Below are 17,267 nucleotides of genomic sequence, written 5' to 3' on the forward strand. Positions count from 1 at the left end.
GACTAGTTATGTTTGATTATGTTTTGAGGTTCATGTTTAGAGAGCCGCATTGTACCTCGTGGTATTCTTCTATACACCAAAAAGATTTCACAGAAAAAGTTTGACTATACTCTTTTATTTGCTAGATACTATCTTTATACTAACAAGTTAAATTCAAAAGAACTGAGATCGAGGGAATTTATAAAAAAAAGTTAGAATTAAAATATCGCATCGAGAATGATAAATTAAGCCTCCAATAAGTCCAGATAAATTTAAAGGAAGCTATGGCGTATAAAATTATATACATGGTGAAGGTTATGACTTGCACGGTGTCCGCTATATATACAGTATATATCATGCTTATTGACTAGTTGACTAGACGTCGCCAATTTTTGTTGTAATAAATTTTTTGTATGTTTTCTTTTTCTTTTTTATCTAAAGCCAATACTTTAATGTAAACCAGTGTAATTTAAGTAGCAGATATTGTACGAACTATTGTGATGTATTAGTGTAATGTACCATGTTACTGAAATAAAGATTACTATAAAAAAAAAGATTTCACAGGCACAGTATCCTCCTGTCCATCTAGAAACCTGAACTGATATTGTTTTAATAATCCAAAAATACCCCTATCCCAACCCCCGAAATAAGCCCTCCCCGAAAATAAGCTCACATGAAAGGAAGGTTGAGCAGATATAAGTCCAAGCCTTATTTTCAGAATGCATTGTGTTATTAAAGGGATAGTGTCACCATTTTTTATTGTTACTTGACCAGGCCATTAACAGTGGCCTGGCCTTGCTAAAACGTACTGTACTGGTCATGAAAATTGTTGAAAGGTAGTTTGGCTACCGACGAATAAGACAGTAGTGGCCTAAAACTTTGAAAAAGTCGGGCCGACATCTTTAAGTTCAGTTGACTGTGTCACTTCTAAGAAAATCACTTAAAAACCACTGGTTACGTTTATTCACACCTTGGAGAATGAATCTAGGCCTTACTATTGTTGTTCAAAGGCTATGTTGTTGATCACTGAGTGCACCCCCATATCATAGTTTATACAAAACCTTAGGAGACTTCTCGTGATACTCTGGATACTGCTCCTTTAAATATAGGACAATCTAAAAACAAGTGAATATTAACCAATACTTACTAGAATTTACTGTCATTACAAGTAAGCTTAACGATGTCGACCTTTAAAAGTCCGCCCTCTGATCATCGTCCAGAAGTAACAGGTTCAGAATGTACAAAGAGCTACGAAGAAGATGCTCTGCAGCACTTCGAGTCAAAACTAGGATAAACAGCTAAAATGAAAAGGAGTTATTATCCTCTCTTGTCACAACATAATCTTATCTTGGTTTCGTTTTGTCTTTCTACATTTTTTCAACTTTTAGTTTCTAGATTACTCTAAAATCCAGTAAAAACGGCCTGCAGTGTTCGACTCTGCTTTCTGTCCATTGTTTCTTTTTTGTAAGATGTCCTGGTAAAGGCACTCTGCAGCATTTAACAAATCTTGAATGGCCATGTCTTCATGTGGGTCGTAGTTGAGCTGGTTGTCCATGATCTGGTAGTATTCGACGGAATTTACAGGATCGGTAGAGGAACGCTCATCCTCTTGTCCTCGTTGTAGACCTTGCCCAAGGTCAACGCACATGTAGCATTTATCAACAGAGTTATGACTGCTGCACTGGGTCAGTTTTGTCTTGAAATCTTCATTTTCTGAATTGATGTAACAGGGCTCTTCCGCTTTCAAGTGGTCTTTCGTGAGTGGCATGTAATCCTTGTTGGATGTATTAAGCTCCTTGTATCCTGCGTCATCGTCCAACCGTATTTCGCGCATATCAACTTCAGCTTCTCCTGCATCGTCCTCGCATATCTCATTTACGTAATGGGAAGAATTAGGTTCTTCTTCTTTTTCATTTTCGCGGTAGTTTGATTGCTTTTGGGTGAGCTTGTACTGAAGATTAACAAAGAAGGCATCTTCAGGCTGACACGTAGAACAGCCACTTTCGTCAACAAGCATTTCTTCATACGCTGCATAGGAGGAATTGGAATCATTGCTGCCAGAAAACTCGCTGTCTTGTTCAGCCGTTTGTTTCCGGAGGCTGGTCCGTCGATGGGAATCATTCGTCGTATCATGAGACGGTCTTTCCGAATTACCTGTTGGATCTGTAACATCTCCTTCAGCGAGTTCCGAGTTGTGGTCAGAAGAAATGCTGTCAGTTGACAAGCATTCTGTGGGTGACTCAGGTAGGTTGTAGTATTCGTATGGTTCTTCTTCAGCTGTTTGATAGGAATATTTGGAATCATCACTCTCAGGTAACTCACTATTCTGCTCAGCTGTTTGTTCCCGAGGGCTGGTCGGTCGATAAGAATAATTCCTTGTGTCATGTAACAGCCCTGTTGGATCGGTGACATCTCCTTCGACGAGGGAAATGCTAACAGTTGACGAGCATTCTGGGTCTGAATGATGATCGAGGGGAAGGGATTCTGGGGCTGACTGATGGGGTTCGCAGCATTCGTACACTTCTTCATCTACGGTGTCGGTAACACTTCTTTGAGCCATTTCGATGTAGCGGTACTTATGATGGGTGAAAAAACCTTCAGAACACATCGTTTCTATAACCTCTTTGGACGGGTGCTCTTCTGCCCTTGTCACATGGCACGCATCCTCAGGCTGGAAAATTGGCAATTCTGGCCACTCCCTTTTTTCATGATTGTTTAACCACAATGTCATCATCCACGACTTCATCGGTTCCCTTTAAAGACGTAAAAATATTTGGACAACTTCTGACTAAAAGCTTATGAGCGATTCAATATGGCGATCATAACAATAAAGCTTGATTCTGGCTACCTTTCAAGAAAGGAAAAAAATACTCTAGGTCATTTTACACTTATCATACTACTCTTTAATTGGTTGAGAACACCATTTAATTAGAAGTGTGTGACGTAACTGATAGCTACAAGACACTGCCAAGGTATCGCTCAGTTGTGCTGAATTCGAATAAGGGACGGATCATTATTTTTGGCAGAGGGGGGGGGGGGGGGGTGTATGAAATTTCTTTCTTTTCGAATTACACATACTGTTTTGTTATACATATCGTGATTACAAACGATTTGTTTTTGTCTTTCTAGGCCCTGCAACAATTTTTTTTTCAATATTTTACATACCCCTCCAGAAATATAATTGTCAGTTCCTTATGTTCCCATTTCTACTTGGAATATAATTATACATCTCATACCTGCTTGAAAGACAGTCAAGGATAGCAATAAATGGTGGTCTCTGTATTGGCTCAAATGTCCAGCACTGATGCATCATGATGTACACCCAGTCAGGACAGCCGTCGGGTTGGGTGAGTGGTCCCACTTCTCTCATGTGTTTATACAAGGATAACTGAGAAAACAACACAGGCAATAAAAAAAATGTAAGTTCCCAGTGGCTGCTATTTTTTTAAGCCTAACAAATAAGCAATCTAAGTGTTTGGTACCTGACTTTGTTAAAGAATTTATGGGGAAGAGGGGAATGCGTGTCAATTAGACGTTACAAATGGCAACAATGCAATATATTTTTCACTGTAACCGCATGCAAATTTATATTGCTGCTTTTGAGGTAAGCTTCTCATACTTAAGACAGCCCATTTGAAAAAAAAATTGTTTGAGGAAGAAATCAGCTCTTGGGGCCCTTATGTCCTTGTGAATATTCTCATAACAATAAACGACACGAGCATCCTTTGCATATGACATATTTACCTTATCGGTTTTTATGTTGTAGTAGGGCAGTGAAATAATTCTGTCGTTTTGACCAACAGCGAAGGCAGTGTACAGCTCCCATGCTAGGATTCCAAAGGCCCACACATCGCTGGCATGAGAATAGCGGCTCGCTGAGATCACCTCTGGTGCACTCCTATGAGTGAGAGTGAGTTATTGTGCGTATGTAGGACCTTGTCTAACAGTTTTATCAATTGGACTTCTGACATAGCTTGCAACATTGTCTCACGGTGTCAAAGCAGTTCAATAATAATAATATGGTAATAATTGCTTTTGATGTTTGCAAAAACTATACGTTTCTAAAGTTTCTCGCATTATCCGAGCTAAAGAAAAATTTTGCTTTGATTAAAATCACGTACCACTGGATTACTAGGTTACTGGATTACTACCACTGTTGGATACAAGGTCTGTTAGCAAATGAGTTTAGAAATTCTAAATGCTCACCAGCGAGTAGAATCATATGGCATGGCTTCCTCTACCACGCATGAAGTACTGGTAACTTCATAAGCACTCATAGAAAGAGGCTTGGAGCGACCCATTCGTCCAACTTGGACCTGAAAAGAGCCATAAAGATCGTTACAAAGGTCCCTGCAACAAGTTCTTTTAAAGAGGCAAGTAGCAGGTTATTGTCCCCTCGTGTGTCCTGACCGTTATTTTGAGGGACGAGTCCAAGGGTCTTATCCTTTCAATACAAACCAGTCTAAATTCGTGGGAGACATCGCAGGGTTCAAGTGTCAGTAGCGGATCTAACCGGATCTAGGAGATCTTCGAGAGTGCCCCCCCCCCCCTCCCCTCCCTCTTTATCGGAAGGTCTGGATCCGCCACTGAGTGTCTTTCTCTGTGACTTGAACTTTTGACGAAATGGATAGTTCACACAAAGGGACTTATTGCTGGGATTTGTTGCAGAAAGCAGTTGGACTTCCCTTTTGGACACATCCTGTTATTAGGTCATGATAACATTAAATTAGATTAATGTTTATAACGGAAAAGACGAATTGAATCTGCTGTACCTTGTTTGGTTCGACTACATACACATATTCTGCGCGGAGGTCTCCATGTACAATATGATTGACGTGAAGATAGTGAACAGCAGTCGCAACTTGACATAAGAATGTGATTATATCGTCCTTCTGGCATCGCCTGCTGAGCACATACTCCCTCAAGCTGCCAAGTTGGCTTCTTGGTGACAACTGATCAGCCAAAAAATTAAAATTAATTCCAAAATGTCACAATTATGTTTGACACTCGTGAAACAAATATTGAGCACACAGCGCGCGTCAGTTCGATTGTGCGTCATATACTCATTATTTATTTTTGCGTGGAACCAATATAATTATCCTTTTGAATCTTTAAACGACAAAAACCAGGTTTTTAAGTACCACTTTCACAGTAGATGGTTTACCGCGATGATTTGATCTAGTCCTAGGTACCTTATTTGGTTTTGAGAGCTGCGGGTGGGAAGGGGGGAGGGAAGAAAAGGGGGGCGCTTTCTTCATTTTGGACAAAAAACGTAATTATGAAAAGCGAAAGAGATTTCTTTCGTTTAAATTGTGCTCTTTATTGGAAGTTACAATCATGATCCAGTCAGGACCCACATAATAAGATCAATCGTTCTAAAACTTAGAAATAAATAAATGCGAGATGAAGCTGGACCACGGATGATCTCAATGTACCCTGCTGGCGCTTAAATAATTTTTAAGGAGTAGCTTGGTTTGCTGATGTTTAGTAACGTCACGGCAGAGTTCCTATTAAACTATTTCGAACTGCAAAATATATTATTACTTACAATATCCACAACTGGACTATATGAATCCAAATTATCAATCCTGTAGATAGGTAACAGATTATTATTGCGGAGAGTAAGGAGTCTTCTCAGGTGCTGTTTCTCACCGTAAGTGATTCTCTCTTTTATCACTCTCACATCCTAATGAAAAAAACAAAACAAAATAAAAATAAGTGCAGCTTATGTTACATTTTTTATAAAAAAGAAAACAGTTTTAGTCTTTTATTTCTACAGTAAAATAATCAAAGCCATTTAATGTGCTAACGCGATGATGAAAAAAGTCCGCTGATCATATGAGTGTCTAAAACCAACACCAAAGCTACCACACTTTGGCCAGATACAAAGAACACAGTGTACAATCCAGTGGAACAGTCAAATCCAGAAGCACTTTGATTATATACATGAGGTTGACACGAAGGGTGGGCAAACGTGTGTGAGCGATTCACGACTGATTCACTTCTGATTTGATGAGTACGTGGTGCGAGATTTTACAAGCAAACACTAAGCGCAGTGATGCAAAACCAAAGCAAATGTGAATTACTTTCGATACTCGAGTGAAAACCTGTTTAAAAGTGAATTTATTAACCTGGTCCAGTTGATAGTTTGTTGGGAGATCCACAGGCATTGACGAAGTATCATCGCGTCGTCCCTGCATGACCAGTGTTGCAACGTCATCCCCAGGCATTGAAGAAGTAAAATCACGGCGTTCTTGCATGGCCTGTGTTGCAAGATTATCCCCAGGTATTGACGAAGCATCATCACGACAGTCCTCCATCAACATATATGTTGCAACATCATCCCCAGGCATTGAAGAAGTATCATCACGTCGTTCCAGCATGACCTTAAGTGTTAAAACACACAAAGGTAGTGAGAATAAATTCACCGTAGCCGGTAAAGTAAAAAGTAAACGGAAGGTGATACAATACAATACAATACATTCCATACGTGGAACGAGGTCTCCCTCAATGTCCGAGCCAGAGGCTCATGTATAAAACGTAGGACTAAAATTAAAATACACTTAAGTATATGCTATTAAAAATATAAAAAATTTATCCCACCCATTAAAAAAAGAATGAAAAACAAGAACAATACTAATACCACTAATACCACCCCCCTCCCTTTAATAATCACGTGAAATTTGTTCTCAAAACTTGTGAAGATGTTCTTGTGCGGGATTTTAATCATTCTAATTTTTTTTGGTTACGTTCCTCCTTCTGTAAGTTAAGATGTGGGCCCGGGGATGTGGGCCTTCAGTTGGTAGTTATAATAATTACCTGGACTGCAAGTTTTTGCAAATTACTGATTTATATTTAAAAGCTTTAGTCCTAAACTAATTAATTAGGAAAGGATATTAAAGAATCTTATTTTCATCTTAATGTCTTACCTCTACATCTTCATACCCTTCGTAGATCGTCTGTGACCTTTCTACATCGCGGTGGTCTAAATAAAATGAAGTAAAATGAAATGAAACTGAGATGTAATAGTATGAAACATGCTTATCAGCCCTCCTCTCAAACTATCACCAAATCATTCGTAGAGCACATCTCTTTCTACTTAGTATAAACATGAAGAAGGCAATTGCTCACAATCTGTAAATGAGTATCATCAAGTGCAAAAACCTGTCAGGGTGATAATATTTTGCCTATTTTAAATGATTGAGTTCTACAACTGGAAAAATGCGACATGAACGTTTTACCATTGTACACGACATCAATATTGCTCTATTCTATCTTAAGTTAAACCTCAATCAAGAAGATTAATAATTAAACTTATTGGAAAAAAAGGAAAATAGCTGTTTAATACCTGGAATAGCATCGTAATTGAGGTCGTACACTAGCTCATTCAATTCTTGTGGCTGTTGAGGTCCATATAAAAAAAAATTAAAGAGGTCGATAACAACCAAAACTAGGCGGGGGCGTTGGCCTGAAAGAGGGGTCATGAATGGTCCATCAAAAATTTGCAGTGCTCGCAAAATTAGGTTTCTGCTCGGAATGCTCGCAAAATTTTAACGAGTGTTCGTTTGCTCGTGGTCGCATATTTTTACAAGTGCTCCCATGCTTGGTTTTAAGTGGAGGTAGCTTTTGAAGAGTGCTCGTTGTTCGCGAGGGTAACTTTTGTCAATGCTTGTGCTCGCAAAGAAAAACGCTCTGCTCGCATGCTCGCAAAGACCATTCGATACCCCTTGAAAGGGTGGTCTGTGCACTGCTTGCAGCTGTGTATACTAATACGGTACATTAACATTACTTTAAGCATGATATGCGAAAAATGCCCCACCCCAAACTTACTTTACAAAAGATATAAAGAGATAAGGGTTTAGATAAATGTTTTGAGGATAAAAAACACATTAGTGGTATGATGTTGACGAGCTTTAAACATATACTGACTTCGCTCACTGATCTCGGCTCAGGTTATATTGGCGCCTATTCTAGCTTTAAAAGGAGAGTGCGATAAAAAGCGTAGCCAGCAAACTTACATTGACAATGTCAAGCTCTAAATGTGGTGGGTTAGGTCTCGGTGTCTCTTCGCCTGGAAAAAGAAGAGAGCAAAGGCAGTCGATTAACCGATGTTGTTACCTCATTCTGTTCTCGTCTCTGGCTGTCCCATGCACCAGCATTTTAACTTGGGATGGTTCTTATAAACCATCTTTAGCAACATGCTTTATTTGATAAGCGGATTGGTAAAAGGCAGCCAAAAGGCTGATGCGGAATATACATAATACTGTATGGGATAGTCTCGACCGAGGTCGTGAGTACACACCAAACGTAGTCAACAAAATATTCTTACAAGACTTTAAGTCGTGTTCAGTGCTTCAGCTGGTTTTTTGGTGATACCTGCGCTGAATTTAATTTATCCCCGATAAACATTCAGCTTTACAATAGCCAAATACATCGACACACTCAATCCTCCCCTCCCTGGCCATGGGTAACAACTGAGTGATCCCTTCGTTTTTGACGAGTCTCACAGTAAAAAGGCCAAGTTTCTTGGCCCAAAAAACAGTTGTGTTAAGTCAATGGCAAAAGGCGAGTGAAGCATTGGTTGGATGACAAGTTAATCGCCGTAGGGAATTTAGGAAACAGACATTTCTAGCGTTAGTCCGTGAACTGACGTTAAAACCATCAGTTACGTAAGTTCATCACGTCGGTTGACTTCATGGTGTTTATAATTTAAAATTAGGTTAGTTTTTCTCGAGCCCAGTTTGCTTTAATGATCAGCTAAAAACTATTACCCACCTGATTTCATCTTTGACCTCATTTTTATAAGTTCTTCTTGGAGCTGGAATAATCCGATTCTTTCATTTCTTTGCCTTTTCCAGCACTGCTTCATCAACTTGTATTCGTCATCAATGAAGCACGACTCTTGTGGCAACACTTCTTCATCGTCTTTCTGCAAAACCTTTATAAAATCAAAGTTTTGGTCAAGGGATGTCTTAGAAACATAGATTTCTTATAGGCCTTTAATCCGATCGGGAAAAGGTCTCCATTTGGTGGCCATGTAGTGCATACCTACTCCAATTGAGAAAAGGGTGGCTAGAATAGCAATGGATAGTATAATTATTTTGAAGTTACTTCTCTAACACTATTTGTTTTCCGTTGGACGCTTAGATGTAAAACTCAGTTCACAAATTCGACACGAACGGTTCATTTATTAACACTGAAATAAAGTTTACTTATTGACAATTTGATATAAAGGTTTGCAAATAAGAGGAATAGTGCTACAATAGGACAGTTCTACAACTGTGACAGTACAGCTAGCTTGCCTCAGGAATGGCCTAAGTACCCACGTGTTTGTTTATTTGTCAAAGACACTAAAAGCCCAGTTGCTATCCACCTTTGTCGGATCTAAAAAACCTGCTAATTACTGTGACAGTGTTTGTTACAGAATCGGTTTTCATTAATTACTCAGGCTAAGTTGCAACAGCTTTGCAAAGGCCATTACGTCTAAAACTTTTAAGACAAATTTCAATCTTTTTACTGTGTAGCTTGTACCTAATTGCAAATCATTCGCTTATGTCCAGGATTGCACGCAAGCATTGTTTAATGGGTACTTCATGTTTGACTGTGTTTTTGACATTTCCATATCACTTCATATTTTGGTGCGTTTTGGTGAACTTTTATTAATGAGGACACTTTGTGATGCCTGTCATGAGGAACGTGCATCTCATTAGCGTTCAACCTGGACATTTCTGGAATCATTGTTCTTCTTTAACACGGTTTCTCACAGCAGCTATCGCTTTTGGTATTTATGCATTTATGCATTTCTTACATGGTTGGCGACAAGTGCATCCTCTCGAATGTGCCTGTATGGGCGGCATCCAAGGGTAAGTACCTCGTACAAAAGCATCCCAAAGGCCCAAACATCAGAGAGTGTGGAATACGAATGTTCCAGTAGACACTCTGGTGCTTTCCATCTTACTGGCAGGCTGTCATCAATTTCGCTTATAAATACTGGTAAATCATCCATGGCGTGATCGTATCCTTGGTCTGCGAGAATGAAAACGAAAATTGTTATATTCCCTACCAATGACAACTTCTTTATTGACCGGAGAGGTTTCTCGATTCATTATCATTACTGACGTCAATCGATGGCGACTGTAACAAATTAAAGAAAAAAATTACTGATGATAAGTCGAGATGGGGGCAAATCTCACTAACTACAAATTTATAAAATTAATTCTATTAATGACAAAAAAGCAAGAACACTGTACGGAATTTATGCATATTTGAAGAATGCGTCTTAACTGCCGACAAGAACACGACTTGTCAGCAAATCATTTGTTAAGTAATTTATGTATGGCGTGAAAAAGAGATACAAAAACAACTTGAAGAAAACTTGTCATGAATTCTACTGAATCAAGTTCGTACGATTTTCAAAACTTTCATGTGGCGCATTGTGTAATAAATGGGTTGCCAATTGTGTTATCAATTATGACCAAACAGTTTGTCCATTATTTCCAAAAGCAGTTCTCCATAGCAGAAATAATAAAGCTTAGGCTGACCAGCGTAATTAGGCCACTTCAAGTGATTTTCGGTAGTGTCTATGGAACTCAAACCCCTACAAAATGAACCACCTTTATTTTGTTACATTAATCTTACCATCCCTGTAAGGTCCGTTCTGCAGCATTCCTAAGGAGTGGAGACCACTCAACTTGCATGTATAACCGTCACCGACCAGAATGTTTTCCGCCATAACGACACGGTGAACCAAATGCAGCTTTTCGTGAAGGTACAGAAGGCCTTCTGTTATGCCGATGAAGATTTTGTAAAGAACGGTCGACGGCAAAACCTGAACTTGTCGCGACGCCCGAACAAGTTGAAGCAGGTTACCGTGTTTCTCATATTCTGTGATGATGTGATAAGGTAAGGTTGCAGTGTTATAGGCGAGAAGGACAGGGATGTTTGGATGTCGATCAGGCAAGCTGTTTAATTGCCAAAGGTTGTAAGCTTCTGCAATAAGTCGCTTCTTCGCCTCTGTCTGCACTGTGGGGGTTTCTTCTAGAATATCTTGCTTTGTGACACCCAAGATCTTCACGGCCACTTTTTGACCTTTTAACGTACCATCGTAGACAAAATAGTACTGTTTATCGCGGCCCAACTCGCTGACGATGGCGTTGTTGACTTCCAGTGTCTGAGTCTTGTAGCCATTGGTGAGGTGTTCAATGTGGAGGTCTGCTGGCAGTGTGTACTGTGCATTTTGGTTGTCGTATAAATGAGGTACCAAAAGCTTTTTAATGAGACATTCTTGACAGAACAGCACCCTTTTAGAAAAACGGTCAAGGATCGCTCTGCATTCAGGCCTCTTCTGTGCTTTTTGGTTTTTTAGAAGACTCACCAAACAGCTACCCGCTTCGATCCTTAGTTCTTTGTGTGCAAACAAATAAAAGAAAACAAGTAAATGCACTTCTAAAATCACTCAGTATCTCAGTTTGTTGCTTATGACGTCACATGACGTCATAACATCCACCATCGAGAATCAGCTATCTAAGATTAAACTCAGTAAATGGTTTAAACAATCAATATCTTTAGATAGTACCGCGTGATGGAGTGAAAGTAGTTTTGAAAAGAACTGCCGTTGGTGACTGACGTTGTTTGTGCCGACCACTTTTGGTGACAACAAAGGAAGTCATTTTCAGATTCAAGTGAAAAATTGTTGCAAATGGATGATGTCAGTTTTGTCGTGATGTTATTGGCTGTCAGACTCGTGTTAAGTCTGCCAACAGTAATAGCTCAGACTAGTCCTTTCACTTTTGGTTCGTTTTGGTTCGAAACACAAGGGTCACGTGTTTTATGTTCTCTTCCATTGCAAAAACTATTACCTTTCGTGACGTTGTTCATTGAGATCTCCGCCAGTAGAGACGCCGCTAGCAGACAAAACCTCCAGTCAGCTCCACCTCCGCCATCAAGATTAGCCTCCACCACCCGCCTGAGAAGAATCATGGCCCTTCTCTCTTTGTGCATCTGTGGTGTGGGGTGTTTGTTGTGCACCTTATAAAAAATAATTAACAGTTATTCGCCGAAAGCGAAGTGATTATTGTTGAATAATCCCCGAGACGAATAAGTTTAGGAGTGGACATCAAGAACTGCAAAATAACAATAAAAAACACGAAAACAACAAACGCAAGTGCTCGCTTGCATACATACGCTTGAAACCCATCTCTTGAAAGTATTTTCGGTCCAAAAGTCTTGGTAGTTAATTTGCAAAATTCCCAATGTTTTAAATATCTAGGACTTGGAGTGATTTTTTTTAAACGAGAGAAATTTTCATTCAGCAAATGCCGCCATGTTCACTGGCCTGGATGGCAAACGGGGCATGGCTTGGTAGTCACCGCCTAGGGCGGTGAATATTGCGACATAGTCCGAGCTGCTCGACCAATCAGAATTGAATTCACCTCTGGAAATTATACTTAGAATACATATGTAATCCAAGAAAGGACACCTACCTTTCCATGAAGATAATATAGGATACAGTGCAAATCCAACCATTTCACTTTAGAGGCCCTCAACTTTTGAAATAACGAGAATTCCTTTTCTGCAATCTGCTTATTTGCACATAAAGCTTTGCATTCCTCCAGGTAAAGTCCGAGATGTGTTGTCAGCGTCTTGCTTGATGACTTTGGCAAAAGGTAGGAAATTGCTTCCTGAATAAAATCGATTGAATATCTCAAAATGTCCTTCTTTTTTAGGCTGATCAGATTAAAATAAGCTTTCAGTTCTTTAAGCTTTTTTAGATTGTTTTTTAAGTCAATCATGGAAAATCCCGACTGAATCTGGTGGATGATTAACTCTGATAGAATGCGGCTGTACACAGACAGTCTGAGCAGTCGTATTGAATCTGCCTCCTCCTTGAACGATCCATCAGGAGATACGATGGACAGTCGTATGATTTTTTCTACACTCAGCAAATTTTGCTTGCTATTGTCGAGATTATCTCTGCACAGCAGATGCTCGAGTTGCTGCAGGGAATGCTTTGCAACGTCGCTACTACTTCGGATGCAGCTCGCCTGGGCAAGGACCTTGTAGGTTTCGATGTTATTGGCGGAGGATTTGCCCCACATAAATTGCTCAAGGTATGGCAAGATACCTAGCAATATGAACTTTTCTTTTTCCTCCTTCAGGGACCCAGCACAGGTGTCCATCTCTCGAATGAAGCGCTCCGGATTCTCAAGAAATGATTCCACGGACCATTGAAAATCTATTTCTCCTGTGAACATCAACAAAACATTTTCACTTGCAATTGTATTAGTGGCAACACTATATGACACTTATGAAATGAATCAGGACACCCACCACAATCCAAACACTTCGCGAAGTACAGTTGTTATCGAGCAAATAAGGACCAAATTAAAGAACCAAATATTGACAAATAATTAACGGAAAAGTCGCTTTGAATGGCGTGAATGCTAGATAAAGAGCCTGTAGTGGCGGCTTGGAGTGGGCACAGGAGGCTCCAGAGCCGACCGCCTCCCGTACCGACTACTCATGTCTCCTGCCGCTTCCTCAGTGGTCTTCGCTTCTGTCTAATCCAAAATATAACGCGATGTTGTGAAAAAAATTCCCCCTAAAAGTGCCCGCACCTCGGACATCCCGCTTTCTGCCCTCCCTTCCCCACCTCTCATAAAGTTCCCGCCCCTCCCCCCTGCATATTGTGCAGCAAGTTTGAAATTTACGTAGTTGTGATGCATATGTTAGTTCTATTTAATCGTGTACACAAAGCTGTAGCGTAGCTATCAAAACAATGTATCAGCTAGCCTACAGGAACTACCACAAAAATGTTTAACATACTTAGATATTGGACTTAAAATGTAGATATATCAGTTGGTGTGAATATATTTTAATGAAGCGGTCAAGTTCAATTTACCTCTCTGGATAAATATACCAGTAACTGGCTTAGGGCTCCAGTCTCCTACGTTTGTTTGTTGGTAATAATTGTGGGGGCAATAACTTCCTGGAGAGTTCTTGGTGTAAAAAAGATTTACTTGCGAGGATCTGTCATTGAAATGTTGGTTTTCTTGTTGCTTCATCTTCGCATTACTAATAGAAGTGGAAGAGCCAACGGCGGGGGCTTGTGTTGTACTTGTGTTGCCTGGATGAAAGCGCGCGTCCTCTGCAAGTTAACAAAGCAATGTAAACAGACAAAATTATGGAGCTTCGATGTAATTTTTTGTTTAAAGCTAACTCCCTATTAGTAAAATAATATTTTATTATTTTTTTGCTGAAGGATAACTTCAGTGTACAAAAACACCTTCCTTAGACGAGTACGGTAGCCCCATTTTTTACCATAGTACATAGGAAAACGAATCCATCACAAAGACAGCACTATACTGGACACCCGAAGGAAAGCGCAAGCGTGGCAGGCCCAAGAATACATGGCGACGTACAGTAGAGACAGAATTGAGGGGCTTAAACCAAAGCTGGAACACCATCCAACAGCTGGCCAAAGACAGACAGCAGTGGAGGACCTTTGTTGCTGCCCTACGTGCCAGTGAGCACAATGGGCAGTGAGTGAGTACATAGTAGCATCATAGTACGACACTAACGACTTCACTGATTTTCAAGACAACATAATGGTCATGATCATGACATGAAATTAAATGATAGGTATGGTGTATTAATTTTTGTTTATAAACTTCTTCATCTTCAAATACAAAAGAGCTTCGCGTTAGTAAATACCTCTTCCTTGAGCCGTTGGGACACCCGTGATGGTTGCTTGTTTACCACCAATAACAACATGGCCTCTGGCATCTGGTACGTTGATGTTGAGCTGTTTTATGAAAGTGTTTCCTCCGTATTCCAAAGCTGAAGAAGAATACTTATAAATATTGTGGTGCTTATATATTTATATTCCTCAGTAATTGGTCGTTTTAGTTAGACGGTCGCAAAATAATCCTGTGTTGCCCAATATCTTGCAAATAACTATAACACATGATAACTTGACTTAATTCCATACTAGCAGTTTTTCAACATTATAAGTAGCATGAACACATAACTAAATAAATAAAAATATATAAATAAATAAATAAATAAATAAATAAAAGAATGAATGAATGAAAAAATAAATAAATATAAATAGATAAATAAATAAAAGAATGAATAGTTAAATAAATAAATAAATGAAAAGAATAAGAATAAATAAATGAATAAATAAAGAAATAAAAGAGCAAAACTGCACACTTACCAGAAAATTCTATGATATCATCGTACGCTATACCACTTGAATCTTAAAATCGAAAACATTTAATGGTTAACTCCTTAAAATAGATACTTGAGATAGAAAATAAAAATACTAGAATGCTTGTGCCCGGTCTGCACAAAATATTATTCACTTGCGTGCAGCATAAGCTCTGTTATAGAGCACTCTATAAAAATGGAGTAAATGTTGAGTAAATGGGTACTGGCGAAATTATGCTGGGGGAGGGGGGGTACCCTGCGATTGACTAGCATCCCTTCCAGGGGGGAGTAGAAACATTCCTAGCCGCCTAATGCTACAGAAACCGGGATAAGCTCTGGCAGTATGGGCCGCATGGCTCGAGGCTACCCTCCCCCTCCCCACCCCTTCCAGACCGCAATTTTGGTGAGTGTTGGGGTTGACTGATTATGTGCCTCTCTTGACAGAGGTAAAAAGGAATATTTTAGCTGTGTTATGATTGGCAATGTCGTCAAACGAAAATCCTTTTATTGATAGGTCTGATCTGACTACGTAAAGACAAGAAGGAGGTGCTAGTATAGGCGTGGGAAAATAATGAGAGACTTTTGACAGATGCTGGGCTTATGGCCCAAAACGAAAACAGCGGAAGTCGTAAGAACTGGGTCAAAATGTGCATAATTTTAAAACGCTTAGCTCTTAGCTTTGGTAACGCACTCCGTCCCGTGGTTGATAAATTTTATGCATGGCTCTTACAACACAGAAAAAAATAGTACAAATAAAAGAATAGTACAAATATGAAGGTCAAAAAGCTTCGCTACGCTTCAACTGAGGAAAAATAGTTAAGCCTGAAAGGAAAGCTTAATTCCGATCCAGTAGGGAGTTCATATTGACCATATTGAGCATCCAAAATCTTTAAATTGCAAACAACAGATTAACCTAACTAGTTATATTATTTGTGTCAGAAAACGAGGAAATAAAACCTTTAATGCCTTAGTTTCCAAAATGCATTTCAATACCTCAAAAATCAGATTCTGTCTGGTGTAAACCTCAAGTAATGTGGAGAGCTTGAAACCGCTTATTAAAAGCATCGTTACAGACCCGTAACACAGTCATTGCCCGAAAAGAATTTCAGTGCGCTCAATTTGAAACATCATGCATGTCGAAACACAAGCAGTCAACACTCCAACACAGTTCGTAATGTATCTCCAGGCTCGGAATAACAAGTGTAAGGCGAATATTCACAGACTAACATCACGGATACTCTTGCTTCAATCGGAATTCTACTTCCGTGATATTCAAATAATTTACTATTGTTAGAGAACAACAAACCGCTACGCAGGACAGCTAGACTTTTTAGCGAGTAACGGAAATTACTGAATTGGGAACGTGAACAACACTGACTAAGTGGCAGGGGCATCAGAAACTGTTGCTTTAATTATCGAACAGTTATCAAAAGTGTGTTAATCGTGCAGAGATATAACACGAATTCATTAAGAATCGTGTTGAATCAGTTAAAACATTAGTCAATTTTAAGCAAACAAAGAATCAATTAAAAGCAAAAAAAATAAAGTAAGTGAACAGTACGGTATATGAACTTACCGTCATCTGCCGACATACTGAACGAGCAAGATCAAGCTAGGCTAGCAGAATCGTTCATAAATTGGAAGCATCTACTATTACTATTCTCGTGTGCTACATATTTATAGGAAATCTAGGGGAAGCCCCTTATGTAAAACGTAACGTGAAAACAAACACATGACAAAGGATCTTAATTTAGCACGGCACCCGGCCTAGATGAAAAATAATTTTAATGACGTTTTCCATTCCAAATCATTTGACATTTCGGAATGTGGCTGTTTGTTGACAGAGTCCATTAGCCGTAAACTTGTCTCGAATAAAGTGAGGAGTGCTTTTCTTGCCGAAGATTATGCCAGTTGGGTCAATACACTTCATGATGTATCGATGCGCAGCACTCGAGTTAATGTATTCCCCGGGTTAAGGTATTCCCCCCCCCCCCCCCCCAATTCAACCATATTCGAAATTTCCACGCTAGCTTTGGAAAGCCCCTTTTTGTCTAACAAACGCATGCTACATACAAACA

The 17,267-nt window shown here is 39.5% G+C and overlaps 1 protein-coding gene across 2 annotated transcripts; it reads right to left on the reverse strand.

Annotated features, from left to right (window-relative positions):
* Nucleotides 1-99: 99 nt before the first annotated feature.
* LOC144638098 (uncharacterized) lies at nucleotides 100-16,850 on the reverse strand. Of its 2 annotated transcripts, none has more exons than XM_078497245.1 (19): nucleotides 16,766-16,850; nucleotides 15,197-15,238; nucleotides 14,692-14,817; nucleotides 13,880-14,125; nucleotides 12,462-13,222; nucleotides 11,838-12,006; nucleotides 10,618-11,382; nucleotides 9,788-10,005; nucleotides 8,755-8,917; nucleotides 7,998-8,050; nucleotides 7,328-7,379; nucleotides 6,909-6,964; nucleotides 6,111-6,365; nucleotides 5,528-5,665; nucleotides 4,752-4,931; nucleotides 4,186-4,295; nucleotides 3,724-3,877; nucleotides 3,216-3,367; nucleotides 100-2,732 (listed from the first exon to the last, which is right to left on the reverse strand). In XM_078497245.1, the coding sequence occupies exons 1-19, from the start codon at nucleotides 16,779-16,781 to the stop codon at nucleotides 1,376-1,378; spliced, it is 5,013 nt and encodes a 1,670-aa protein (XP_078353371.1). In that variant the 5' UTR covers nucleotides 16,782-16,850; the 3' UTR covers nucleotides 100-1,375. The 2 variants fall into 2 exon arrangements, with proteins under 2 accessions (XP_078353371.1, XP_078353370.1); XM_078497244.1 differs by having other exon boundaries at nucleotides 7,328-7,390; nucleotides 7,997-8,050.
* Nucleotides 16,851-17,267: the final 417 nt, after the last annotated feature.

The sequence above is a fragment of the Oculina patagonica genome, chromosome 14, assembly GCF_052425735.1.
Source record: "Oculina patagonica isolate OP01 chromosome 14, crgOcupat, whole genome shotgun sequence".
Taxonomy (NCBI): Eukaryota; Metazoa; Cnidaria; class Anthozoa; order Scleractinia; family Oculinidae; genus Oculina; species Oculina patagonica.

Bases quoted from the DNA above. Each gene is read 5' to 3' on its own strand.
- LOC144638098 (XM_078497244.1), bottom strand. The intron at 13,223-13,879 runs GTAAATTGAACT...TGATGTTCACAG, and splicing joins TGGTATATTTATCCAGAGAG to GAGAAATAGATTTTCAATGG. The intron at 12,007-12,461 runs GTAGGTGTCCTT...ATTTTTTATAAG, and splicing joins TATATTATCTTCATGGAAAG to GTGCACAACAAACACCCCAC.